We start from the raw sequence: 14,325 nt of genomic DNA on the forward strand, positions 1-14,325 counted from the left end.
CATGTCCTGAAGCTCAATGCCAAAAAGTGTATTGTTATCCCCTTTGGTAAAAACTCTGCACCCATGAATTACCACATAGGTGGCAGTCTACTTAACGCCAAAAGTGTGATAAGAGACCTTGGGACACAGGTGGACAGTAATCTCTCCTTTGATAATCACATCACCACAGTGGTCAGGAAATCCTTCTACGTGGCTCACCTCATCACAAAAGGTTTCTCATCCAGAAAAAAAAGAGGTCATTGTTCTCCTCTACTCATCACTCATTAGACCCATTATAGAGTACAATGCCCCTTTTGGTATGTACCTCACAGGACATCTACAGCAACTGGAAAGGCCACAGAAATACCTCACAAAGAGGATTACTGGCCTCAAACAGATGCCCTATGCAGACCATCTCAAAAAAAATTCCAGCTTTACTCCGTCGCATATGAGGTGATCTCTGCCTAACATACAAAGCTGTGTCAAACCCAGAGCTGTTGGACATGCTCCACTTAAAGAAATCCCAATCCCTCCAAGCTACATGCTCTAGGGACCTAAACCTTGTCACCACAATAAACAGAACATGCTGGAGAGATAGATTCCTGTCCCAGAATCTTCCCATACTCTGGAACAGACTACCTATCTATGTCAAACAGAGCTCCTCATTAGCACTCTTCAAGAAAAATTTTGATGATTGGATGGGAAATAGGAAATTCACCCCAGGGATCACTTCTGTGGCTCTGCTCAACAGGGGCACAGGAAAATACTTTTCTTGGGTGGCGAAAGCCAGGGTACATTTTTTGCTAGGCTTATATTGGTCCTAGGGCTGATAGCCTAGTACCTACCTATGAACCTATGTAATTTTTGATGCAGAACAGGCTGGATAGAAAATACAGAAGTTCATCCAACAAACAGTGAGCCATTAAACATAAGGGACTCTGCTTCTCATTCTTCTGACAATAAAGCTCATAGAGAGACTTTGCCCATGAAACCTTTTGCAATGTTCCAAAGGCAAATGCTTGGGAGACAGAAAAAACACAGGAGTTGACTAGAAGAATCGGAAGTACCATGGAGTTGAACTAGAGTGTGATGTTGGGAGATGGAGATGAATAGGAAGAAGATCAGCAATACTGAAATTAGTGAATAAATGTAAGTTTATAAAATATCAGTCACATTTGTGAAATATGGCTTTGTTTGAAAAAGTGGCTGAGAAACACTGGACATTTGTCGACTTTGTTAAACTTGTGTGTAGACTGTGAAGCATATACCCCACTTTGTCATTAATGTTTAGAAGGACACTTAAAGGGGAAAAAGTAACTAAGTAATACAATTACTATTCTTTATAGTATCTGTGTAAAACATTTCATGATTTCATGGTATAAACTGCATGTTATGTAGTAAAGCAGTTTTGTGTAGTATGTAGTCAGGGGTAATTTAAATATGGGGGTGAGGGTGAGTCTTTTTAGTGATTGTTGGGTGTGATAAAGATATTAAGGTAAACAAGTTAAGATGTACAGGCTTTACAATATAAAAAGAGAAGAAAGGCTGGACACAGCAAGTTTAAGTTAGTATGCTCTAATCTTGGGCTGCTGGGGTGGGGTGGGAGTTTAAAAGTGCACTGATTATATTATATGTAGAGTTGAGATGGTTTCCTCTTTATTTTCCATAGGTGAATGCCTGTATTAATGCCCTTAGCTTAATCTAAAAACAAGTGTTTTCTATAAGGAAGTAAGCTTGAAAAATAAGACAGAATGATGAATGTCATGAGAAGTGCTAAGCTTCTTACATATGCAATGATATTAGCTTTTTTTTTCCTTTCGCAAATGTTCAGTGGGAGTCAAAAAATTTGCAGCTGAAGGCAGTTGTACATTCTAAACAATTCTGAGTGAAAATGACAAATACTCCAACAGGCATCTGCAGAGTTGTTATGCATTTTTTCCTTACTGCTATGTTTCCATGGAGACAGTCAATTTATCTCACGAGTTCTGAGTATTATTTGCTGAGAGAAATGCAAGATTTATAGGTACAAAAGGCAAGCAGTTCAGTAAAAATAAAGTTTGAAATTAATGGGAGTGATTAAGAGATAGCAGCTTCCCTAACAGCCTTAATACTTCACTGTATTTAATAGGACAGTGTATAATTTTGTTTTGTTTAAATATAGCCAGTGCACTATTTCTTACAGCTAAAAGTTAATGTTTTCTGAAAGCATACAAGCTGTTTTTCACATCTGGGAGGGGAATAGAGATAAGAACAGACAGCAGTCAGTAAAAGTGGGAACACATGCCATAATATGCACTTCAGCATGGATGACCTTAATTTCAGGCTTGGTAGTGCCTCTGGGTGCAGCTGTTGATTTGGGACAATTATTCCTATCTGGAAGGTTAAACTTAATTTTTTGAAGATGCACGTACTTTTGTGTGTTTGTTTTAAGTAAATAAGTTATGAAAGTGTTCTGAAAATGTATTTCATTTTTGGTTTGACGGTTTCATTAAAATAAAATGTCATGAAAAATGTGACATAGGTTGAAATGAAGATGACAATAAACAACTGTATAAAAGATTAACCTGCCAAACATTAGTATATGCATTTACCTCAAAAGCTGGAAATACACATTCAAAAAAAGCTTTCATGTATAACAGGTGGGAACAATGACTTCTTATCATAATGGCTATGCTGTCCATATTGTTTTGGAATGTAAATGTCCTTCTAGTTATAGACAAAAAGGTAAGAGTTCTGAATGATATAAAGAAATGCAGAGTGCAAATAATAATGCTGCAGGAAACACATTTGGAAGGAAATGAGTATGTGTATTTGTTAAAGAAAGGATTTCAGAATGGATATTCTGCAGAATAGTGACAGAGGAAAAGGGTAGTAGTTATACTAATTGTTAGAGAAGCTACAATGGTGATAAAAGAGGAGTTGTGGTAATAAGGGGTTACTGGCAAGGGAGGAGGATTACACTGGCATGTATTTATATTCTACCAAAAACAGCTATTATGGAGCTTAGGAAATTTTTGGGAGAAATAATCAGCTTTCAGCAGAGAATATTACTTATAGGTGAGGACTGGAATGTGATTTGCAACAGTAAGAATGTACTGGGGGACCTAGAAGGGAAAATATAATGAAAGTAAATTTCTGAAGAAATTTATGAAATATTTTTATGGAAGACTTGAATTTGTTAGTTGGAATTTGGAGAGAATTTACATATTACTACCCAAAGTATAATAACTGGGCTAGACTAGACAGAAATTATATTTCACAGGAACATGTTCATTCAATTGAAGGATTTGACACACATCCAATAACTATTTCAGATCATGCACCAATAAAAACTAAGTTAAAATGCTGGGTGATAAAGTAAACTTGGCACACTGGCACTTTCCTACCCACCTGATGAAATGAGTGCAATTTAAGGACTGGGTAGTGGAAATTATTTGAGAGTTATTAGGTAAGATAGACGTTTCTTCAGAAGTTATATCTAGTGAGTGGGATAAAATGAAAAATGTGTTTAAAAATAGTGTTGAAATAAAACAAAAAGAGAAATGGTTAAGAAGTAATAGAAATTAGTTAGAGAGGTTGACAAAGATTAAAGTATAGCAGAGTAAGGGGAATCTCATGGAAAAATAACAGGAGCAACTGCAGAATGTTAAAGATAAAATAAAGGAGCATCTAGATAATATGCATGAGTTTAGAAAGATTGCTATTAAGCAACTGTTTTTTGATAATAACTGCAGAGCACAATAACTTTTATCAGAATAACTTATGCAATAGAAACTAGAAAGGGTTGTCTCCAAAGATCGGGAGCCTATAACAAGAAAAATAACTAGAAATCCTGTAGAGGTGTTAGAGATATTTCAGAAATTGTACGAAAGTTTGTATAAAGCAGAGAAATGTAGAAATCAAAAAGGAGCAAAAACTGAAAATATTTATGGAAGACTTTAATATACCAACGTTAAAGGTAGATGAGGTTCAACAATTAACAATTAAGATGGGAAGAAGAGGAGATGAGCTAAAAACAGTGATATATAATCAATCTGCAGGAAAGTCTCTAGGAACAGATAGTGCTCCTGTGGATATTTGAACGTTATAAGGGAAGAAAGTGATAAAGATCTAGAAGGTTTTGTTTAACAGATTTCTAAAATGAGGGGACACACCAACATCCTGGAAGAAACCTGAAATGGCTATAATACCTAAAGATGGTAAAGACCCATCAGACCCAGCTTCATACAGACCCATTTCAGTTTTAAACCATGATTATAAAATGTTATATCTGTACTAGCTAAAAGAAAGGCAAAGGTATTGGTGAAATTGATAGACATGGACCAATGTGGTTTTGTGGCGGGGAGGCAAACATTTGACAACATTAGTAGAGCAATGATGATCCAGAGGGAAGTAGAATGTAAGAAAATACCACTGTTTTAGAGGATTTTGATGCAAAGAAAACATTCGACAGAGTATGCTGGAATTTTATGAGTAGGGCAATGGAAGCATTTGCATTATCTGATACAATAATAAGGTTAATTATTTATTTAGTTTATTATTTATTTATTTTACATTTGTTGACCGGGATTGTCCGACTGAGCTGAAGAGCCCTTTTACATCGGAGGCCCGGGGAGAAAAGCTCCAGCATATTATACAATTTTCATTATAAATTAGCATTAAACAGCAAAGTTACAGGATTATTACAAGGCATTAAGTAGCAATGCAATGTTATACAGTGTCAAAAATCAGGAGTATAGCAAAACTATTTCAAGATGTATAAAAAGAAATATGTCATTAAGATGAATATAGTTTTTGGGGTAAGTGGTTACAAAAATCCAGTTTTGTCATAATGTAGTTGCACGAAGGCAAGACAATTACAATAGAATGTTTCTCTGTGGCGATTTGCTTAATAGATTTTAGAAGACAGTAGAAAGAGTAGTCAAAGAAGATTAGCGAGAGCTAGTGAGAAGAGTGAGTTAAGGGCAAAAAGTAGATTAAGCTATGAGAAGTAGGGGATGTTTAAGGAGGGAGAGTGCAATGGCAGGACCAGTGAGTTTTAAATCACTTTTTAATTAAGATGTTATATGAGGGATCGGAGGCAAAAATTAAAGTGAGAAGGTTCTTCTCTGATAATTGTGTTTGAACAGAGGAACCAGACATGTGTTCTCTTTCCCCTTTTTATTTGCTTTATATTTAGAGCCATTGACAAAGAAAACAAGAGACTTAAAAATTCAAAGATATAACTGGTATGGTAATCAAGAAAGGTTGGCTTTATTTGCAAGTGATACTATTTTTTACCTGATAAATCCAGTAAAGGACATCTCAAGAGTTGTAGAACATTTTGAAACAGTTTCAGGTCTTTTCCAGATATGAAATTAGTGAATATAAAACAAAGGCTGTAACTGTAAATTAAGTACCCACACATGAATTGGTTCAGTAATACCCATATTTATGGGGACACGATGATATAGATTAAAAAGGCTTCTGTTATGGCAGTTAAGAATATGTGGGAAGAGACTAAACAAAAGATAATACAAAAACTGAGAAACTGGAAGGTATTGGTTATGGATATGGGTAGCAAGATACAGGCAGTGAAAATGTTTTTAGTCCCTTTAGTTTTTATACAAGTCGGGCTTATATTTTTATCAATGAGGGGAGAAGTTGTGGACAATAATTATTAATAAAGAGTTGAAGGCATTTAATTGGAGGGGAAGAAGGCAAAGATTAAGTGGAATAAGTTGATCCTTCCAATAGAATAAGGTGATTTAGTACTACCTGATTTGAAGGGATATTTTAGAGCTACACAATTAAGATTCATGTACATAGCACCATCAGAAAGGTATAATTCAAACTGGAAAAGGATGATTAATAAGCGGGGGGGGGTTAAGAAATAAGGAGAGATTGGGATTTTGAATGCAGATTCTTAAGGAGAATAACAGCAGCCGTTAAGAATATTATATTTGTAAAGTAGTAGAAAGTATTGGAAGACCTAAGCCAGCACCAGAATGGAGAAAAGAGATGTTGCCAGTAGGAATGGCTACAAGTAGGGGTACAGAGAATATGCAAAATGGGGCTGGAATTTACTGGAGAAAACTGTCAAAGGAACCAAGGTATTTGAAGCAAATAAGTAGAGATGGAAAGATGATAGAATGGAATGAGGCCAAGAAGACATTTGGACTGCAGGATAGAGACTACCTTCCCTCTCAGTGATTGATATCAAAGTATAGGCAATAAGAAAGGGATAGGTGAATCATAAATGAAAGACCTACAATAGTAGAGTTTTAGTGGAATATAGAACAGAAGCTGCTGTTAAAAAGGAATAATTAGTACAGCATGTAGCATTTTACACTGTAACTTTAAGAATCAGTCAGAGGAGGTTAAAAAAGATTTAAAAGAGTGATTGGATAAGCAATTTACAAGGGAACAATAGGAGGACATAAGTATGTCTCCCAAGTATGGAACAAAATTTAGAAGAGTTATGATTTTGCCTGGAAGTGCTTGCATAGATACCATTATACCCTAAGCAGACTACAAATAATTTTTCTTCAGGTACTTGGCAAATGGTGGAGATGTGATGGGAAAGAAGGTAACTGGGAATGTGTGTTTTGGGAGTGTAATGAGTTGGAAGATTTTAAAAATTCTGTATAGACTACTATGTTCGAAATATAGCGTGAGCAAATGAGTGTAACTAAGGAACTATTCTTTTAAGTTGGGATACAGGATCTGAATTGTCTAGATATAGTAAGGCCTTGTTAAGTTTAATTCTGGGCTGCCAAAAAAGTAATTAATAGAAAATGGAAATCAATGTCTTAGCACCCTGTATTTGAAGTACTGAACTTTGTAACACATAAAAAAGAACTGAAAGTGGAATCTTTAGAAAAGAAAATTAAATGACATATCAGTAAATGGAAATTGTGGAAACAATACATAATAAATAATGTTCTGGATGTTCTGGAGGAGTAAGGTTTAAGGGAGAGCAGGAATTGAGCAAAGTATGTATTGTTGGACAGATAGTTATAAAAAAGAGCATATGTTATGCATAATGTATGTAAATGGAAACATGTTAATATGGTTTGTTTTCTTTAATATTAACGTATGTTTGCCTATGTCTTAAGTGATAGTTGTATTTAACACCTTTATTAAGTTAAGGTGTAGAAAACAGTGGTGCAACTGGTACTACTGTAAGGTATAGAAACATAGGCAGTGAAAGCAGAGCAGTTGAGGAAGCTAGACATTGTGGATATGAAGTGGAGGAGGTGGGTGATAGGATGTGCCCTGTGGAAGAGGTGAAAAAATGAGGACATCAGAGCAGAAGTCCAAGTAGAGATTGTCAAATAGAACTGGTTACAGTGGTTCAGGCACTTGTGTAGGAAAGCAGAAGACAATCTGGTGAACAAGATTTTGCACAAACAGAAAGAAGGTAAGAGGAAACTGGGGTGTCCAGCAAAGAGATGGATGGATTGTATGAGAGAAGATCTGTGACAGTCGGGTACAAGTATGAAAGAAGTTAGGAGAGTGGCATTGAATCGAGAGAGAGAGACAACAGTTGATGCAACACTTTGACCCCATGTATAAAAATGGGGAAAAGGAGGTTGTTGATGATGATGATGATGTGTCCTTGCACATGTCTGCATGCTTTTTAATAGGTTGGCACCCCTTCAAAGATATGCTCTGACTTGTGCCCACTTAGTGCTATGGTGCGCTTCGGCTCCCACCCAGCCCCGAATTGGACTGGGTGGGTGGTCAAAAAATGAATGACATTCAAGTAGAAGTAATATCCAACAGAGAATGCACTTCTCTTGTATTATATACATTATAAGAAAAGTATGTTTATGTTATATAAAAAATAGTCTACACAATGTTTGTTCTTTTCTTTTTGAGACAGCAACAGAGAAGTATTTGAAAATGTTGTGATTTCAACTTTGCTTGTGAGTTTTGATTTATGTTTCATTCCTAGTCAGACCTACAGTGTTTATTATGCTTTGTTATGACCTTTCTGTGATAAAATTATAAGAATCATTAAATGCTTTAATTTCTTCCCAAGGTGATTCATGCTTGTTAAAAGGCATAAAATGTTCTGTAAAAGAGTTGGATGATGTTCTTTTAAAAGATGCAGGAAAGAAAATCCAAGAAGAAAAAAGGTAGGATGATAACATTTAGAATCCTTTTCCTAAATCTCCTGTCTCCCCTTTCTCTTCAGCAGTGTTTCTTCTTTTGTTGTTGCATCTAAATCCTTGAAGTGTGTGTGTGTGTGTGTGTGTGTGTGTGTGTGTGTGTGTGTGTGTGTGTGTGTGTGTGTGTGTGTGTGTGTGTGTGTGTGTGTGTTTAGTTTAACACCCCTATGAAACTGATTTGCTCTGTTTTATAGGATTGGCAATAGCAAGCTTTTTGTGATAGCCACTAGTTCAAGCTGCCTTTAAGCAAATACACTTTTACCATTTCCTCTTTTTACCTAACAGTGTTTTTATAATGACATCTTTGTTCAATCCCAGATACTGCAAAAGTCGATGGAGGTAATTCAATAAACCGTACATGGAGCGAATTTCCATGTAAGAATAGTGGTAAGGCTCTAACATGGAACATGGCCGCCGAGCGATCCAGGAAACAAGGCTTGGAGCATGCACTAGCATCCTGACACTGTGCAGACATGGAGGTGTCCGCAGAATGCAATTCACCTCATCTGCTGGTAAAAAAAACATGCAAATTAGATGATTTTGTGATCTAGGAAGCATAAAGGCACCCGTGTAGTTGCCGTGTAAGGCTGAAAAATGTACACGGTTACGGTCTGTGAACTGGAGGATTAAAATTAAACAGGGATTGTAACAGCCCAAATAAAAGGTTGTACAATGTTCAGTAGGCATGCAAATGGACAAAACTATGGCCAGTGATGTAAAAAAGTAATGTAGTATATATTAAAAATTAAACTTTTTTTAAGACATATGCCATGTGTAAGCGGCTTGCAGTGACACACAAACGTGCTATTTAGCAATAAATAAATAAATAAAAATAGAAAAATATGACATTTAAAGCTATTTTGATTTTTTCCATTATAGTGGCCAGCATGCAGAGTCATACAATGGCAGGTTATAGTGGCTGCTAAGGACATAGGCTCTGGTGTAGTGCACTGTCTAGGGTATACGCAATTAGGTGTATGCAAATCAGGCAAGTTTATTGAATCGCAAAATGGGCCACAGTTTGTGTAAGCAGATTGGAGCTCAGCGGCTCCTGTTTGCGCTCAGCTAAGCACAGCTAAGTGGGGGGGGGGGTGTCTGAGGCTGCTAAGCTGTGGTTAGCTGGTTAAAGAAAAGCTAAGCGTGACTGTGTACAGGGAAGGACTCTGCTCAGCAATCTTTACACTAGCTCTGCGGGTTTGCTCAGGGCACCACAGGGCTGAGCAGTGAAAGAGATTTAAAAAAAAAAAAGGGGGAGGATAACCTAGGAAAGCCAATCAAGCATAAATGACTGATAAGCCCTGTTCTGCTGACACTGGCCCATTCAAAACCCACAGTAATATAGCTGTCAGGTAGAATGTATCATAGTCAGCCAATCACACAGGCTGCATCTGCATATACATAAGCCCTTCAATCTGATTTTTCCCACATACACTGCACCATTGGAGTACACACTTGGGAATTTTAACTGACAAAATGATAGGGGCTGCAGCTGCTCTGCTACATTTGTATGCACTACAGGCTGAGGTCAGTGATGAGGATGATGCTGATAATAAGCCCAGACTGAAAAGGAGAAGAGTATTCAGGCCCAGGGCAACCTTTCAGGTGCTATATGAGCTGGAGATAGTAGAGTGTTGCAGGGTGGACAGGGACATACTACAGCAACTACCAGAGCTCTGCCAGCCTCCCCTCAGACCCAGAGCCAACAGAGAGGAACCCATCCCAGTGGAAACAAAGGTAAGTGTAGCCTTAAGAATACTAGCTACAGGTACTTTCCAAAGACCTAATGGAGACATCATGGGGATCTCACAGGCATCCACATCCATGTACTCCACCAGTTCCTGGATGTCATGCTAACACATGCCAGTGAGCACATTTATTTCCCCAACACCCCTGAGGAGCAGACCAGCAATATGTGTCTCTTTCACCATGTAGCACACTACCCAGAGGTACTGGGTGCCATAGACTGCACTCGTGCACATCAAAGCATCACCCGGTGAGGAGGGTAGAGTCTACGTCAACAGCAAGGGGTATCACTCCATCAACTGCCAGGTCATGTGCAATGCCCAGAGCATTATCATCAATGTATGTTCTGGCAGCCCTGGCAGTTATCACGACTCCCACATCTGGCTTGCATCACAGCTGTACCAGGCATTTGCCAGGGGGGGACATCCCATACTGGGGGATGCTGGTTACGTACTGGAACTGTGGATGATGACACCCATCAGAAATGCACACACACCAACTGAAGAATGCCATAATGAGGCACATGCACAAAATAGGAACATCGTAGAGTGTGTGTTTGGGCTGCTCAAGTCACAATTCTGCTGCCTTGACATATCTGGTGGAGCCTTGCAGTACTCATCAGCCACATGTGCGCACATGTTCATAGTATCTGCCATGCTACACAATATGATCCTGTAGAAACAGCTGCGGCAGGAACATCACAGGTAAGGGGACATACAGCCCGCCACCATTGCCAAGGTCCCTACAGGCACAGGGGACTTGGGGGTGGAACCCCTTGAGCCTGTCCCTGTAGACAGACATAGGCATGCCCAGTACGCCCTGGCCTTGGCAAAGAGGCAATGCATAGCACATACACTGACACCCTAGGGGCCCTGGGTCTGACACCTCACTCCAACTCACATACACACAGTAAAATGGATGCCAGCCATATCACACTAACTATACCTTAGAATGTATAGGCTGTGTACTGGGTGCATCCGACAGAGTCAGCCTTGAAGCACTGTCCTTGTAACTGCTGCTAGCACAAGGTAAGTCACTCTTCTTAACACTAAATTAATGGGGTAGTAGACTGTGGTAGCATATGTATGGTATTGCTAAATACTGGTCGCCACATAATATGCAGCAGGCCCTAAGCCAGCAAAATCCACTGCACTATGTGAGGGACTTACAAACAGCAGGGTCATAGGGCAATTGCATGGATAACAATGTTGGAGTCCCATAAATAGCTTTAAACCTCTTACAACAAGAAACCTGTGCAAAGCCATAAAGAAATGTAGGGCAAAGGCCCCAAAAGAGGGACAAGTCTTAAATATTGCTCTTACAAACATAGAAAGTTGATAGAATAACACGTGTTGCAGTAGCATGAATTCTCCAAAGGGCAATAAGTCTGAAACTCAAGTGTCTGTCATTACTTTCTAACTTTAGTCTTAAATGATTTCACTGTTCTTTGCCACACAACTACAGGTTTTACGAAAAATGGACCCAAAATATGAGCCAAATATCTGGACAGTCTGTGAAGATGTGTACAGTTGAGAGGTATGCTCCCCTCCCCCAACACACTTGTGTTCACATAGAACTGCAGTAAAATGTATGTTTGTAAGGTAAGAGCAGCAGACCACACATTCCCAGGGCTGTCACAATCAACTTGAAAACTTGTTCTACTTCTACAATATGCAGGGGTCAATGTGCTATATATGTTTGTGGTTAATAGTGTCAGGAAGTAGACAGCACTTACTGGTGGCTGTTGTGGCTTAGTGGTCTAAGTACCATACTGTGGTTATCAGGGTCCAAGGTTCGAGACTGGCCATGCCAACTATTTTGCCTATCAACTACACCAACTGTAGGAGTTGTACACACTGTGCATAAGTCAATGTTTGTTACTGCAGGAAAGTTGGACAATGGAGGGACAGAGGGCCACACATATGGAGAGCACACATCTCTGAGTAACTTACACAGTGCCTAGTAGAACAGCAGGTTGTGACATGTCAGTCTAGTGCCAGGATATAAAGGCTGCCACGTTACTGTTTCAGTACTGACAACAAGTCTGTGGGCATCATCCATACCCCTTGAATGACAGGGTGTCACAGAATTTCCACACATATTCCTCATATATCTGTTCTGCTTCAAATAACATTGCATTTGCCTGGCAAACTATTTGCAAACCAATAAAGAATGATGTGAAAACATCAATGGCAGACAGTTGAGATGCAGATGTCATACCCATAAGTAAATGCAAGCTAATACAAAACTGTTTTACCAATTGTCTCCATTTGGAAGAGCAATATTAAGAGCCTGCCCCATGTCTGGGCCTCTGTCTGACTGTTATATACGGGCCTGTCCAGATGTCTGTCTGTAGGAGTTTGAGAGCTATGGCCAACACTTAGTCTTATAATAACAGTGCAACACAAACTGTCTGAGGACCACAGCAGATGTATGGGGCACAGTGATGGACAACCTGCTAAACAGGTACAGTCAGAAGTGTGAAGTCTGTAACCCAGTGTGTGATGTTATGACTTCTACCCCACTCACACCATAACTACAAGTAATTAGCAGTAACTGTGAAAAAGCCTGTGACTGGATTGCAGAAGGACAAAGAGACACATATAAGGGGAAGGGAAACCACTGGCCAGACAAATGTAGAATGTGCACAGTAGAACAACTTCTGCTGTAACATAGTTCCCTGCAGTGTATGGGGTCAGTAAACAAATGTCTGTAAGTACTCCCTAACATTATTCTATACTGATCTGCCACTGGCATACCAGAAAATCACAGTGTTATGTAGAATATCCCACACATATTATGGAAAACTCTGTTCAGTCCAATGCACTCTGTACCCATCCCAGTATATGACTCAGTTAATAAGGATAGCACACAGCCAGAAGATCCCTCAGCCAGTAAATCACTGAGGTGCTAGAATGTTTACCCAGGTTAATCAGCTAATCGGCTGTAGAACACAAAATCCTGGACCGGACTACAGGTAGCTATGTATTGGAGTCCCACTGTTAATATTGAAGATCATACTGGGCATGCTCCTACACTTAAAGAATTACAGTCCATGTGTAAACACACATCTGATTATTGAACTGTGCTGTCCATATATGCCTTTGCATACAAACAGCTATGTACACCTTAAGTGTCTCTCACCACGCGCATCAGACAGGATTACCCTCATCTATGTGTATGTGCCACATATAAGATATATCTGCATCTGATGAGTGTGATATATATATATATATATATATATATATATATATATATATATATATATATATAGGTAACATATACAACTATAACAATTATAGACAGGCAGACACAGGGGGAAAGAGAAACAGACAGAGGGAGAGAGAGAGAGAGAGAGAAGAGTGGGATATATATATATATATATATATATATATATAGAGAGAGAGAGAGAGACACTCTGAAAGGCATACAGTGAAGTACTGCTGCAGCCATTTGCACACCAATTGTAACCAGCGGCATGTGCAAGTAAAAAGGTGAGCTCCATTGTGTAATAGAAGTGAGGAAGGGGTTGTAATCTCGCATCACTTGCTGTGTGTGTATGTGTGTGTGTGTGTGTGTGTGTGTGTGTGTGTGTGTGTGTGTGTGTGTGTGTGTGTGTGTGTGTTTCTGTATCTATTACATTTACAGCAGAATACACATGCCCAACAGGCTTATGTCTGCGTAATGGTCACCCATTCTATGGGCCTGATATTATGTCATCCACAATAGTGGCCCATCTGTCAGCACCTACTGATGTCATCCACCCCAACAGCAGTGTCAGATACTCTTTACATAAATAAGCCTTGTGGCATACACAATAAGTACATAGCACTATAATGTAGACAGATAGGTAGTGGTTCTAATCCCAACAATGGCAAGTCAGTCTGTGTGTGTGTGTGTGCATGTGTGTGTGTATGTGTGTGTGTGTGTGTGTGTGTGTGTGTGTGTGTGTGTGTGTGTGTGTGTGTGTGAGAGAGAGAGAGAGAGAGAGAGAGAGAGAGATTGTAGGTTAAACCAGTATGAATCCTGTTCCAACCCAGTAAACCCTAATGATCCTGTTCCACCCAGTGAACCCCCATTGCCCTACTATACAAGGCCTGCTGATGTCATTCACCTTAGAAGCAACACTGGACACTCCTCAGGCATATAAGTTCTGTGGCGCATGTGATAAGTACATAGCACTATGCATACAACTAGATAGGTAGGAGTTCTAATCTCAGCACTGGCAACTGTGTGTGTGTCTGTGTGTTTGTAGGTTAAACCATTTTAAGCCCTGTTCCAACCTGCAAACCACCTATTGCCCTACTTTACAGGGCCTGTTGATGTCATCCACCTTAAACACAGCATTGGACACTTTGCAGGCATATAAGCTCAGTGGCGCACACGATAAATATGTAGCACTATAGTACAATAAACTAGATAGATAGAGGTTGTAATCTCACTGCCA

The 14,325-nt window shown here is 39.1% G+C and overlaps 1 protein-coding gene across 1 annotated transcript in view; it reads left to right on the plus strand.

Moving 5' to 3' along the window:
- The window catches only part of IQANK1 (IQ motif and ankyrin repeat containing 1), a 2,532,034-nt gene that overhangs the window by 2,247,167 nt on the left and 270,542 nt on the right, over window positions 1-14,325 (plus strand). The window contains exon 11 of the mRNA XM_044067472.1: window positions 8,006-8,102. Coding sequence (XP_043923407.1) covers window positions 8,006-8,102 — 97 coding nt within the window. The remainder of the gene's footprint in view (window positions 1-8,005; window positions 8,103-14,325) is intronic.

The sequence above is a fragment of the Protopterus annectens genome, chromosome 3.part1 (genome assembly GCF_019279795.1).
Source record: "Protopterus annectens isolate FY-2018-M chromosome 3.part1, PAN1.0, whole genome shotgun sequence".
NCBI lineage: Eukaryota > Metazoa > Chordata > Ceratodontiformes > Protopteridae > Protopterus > Protopterus annectens.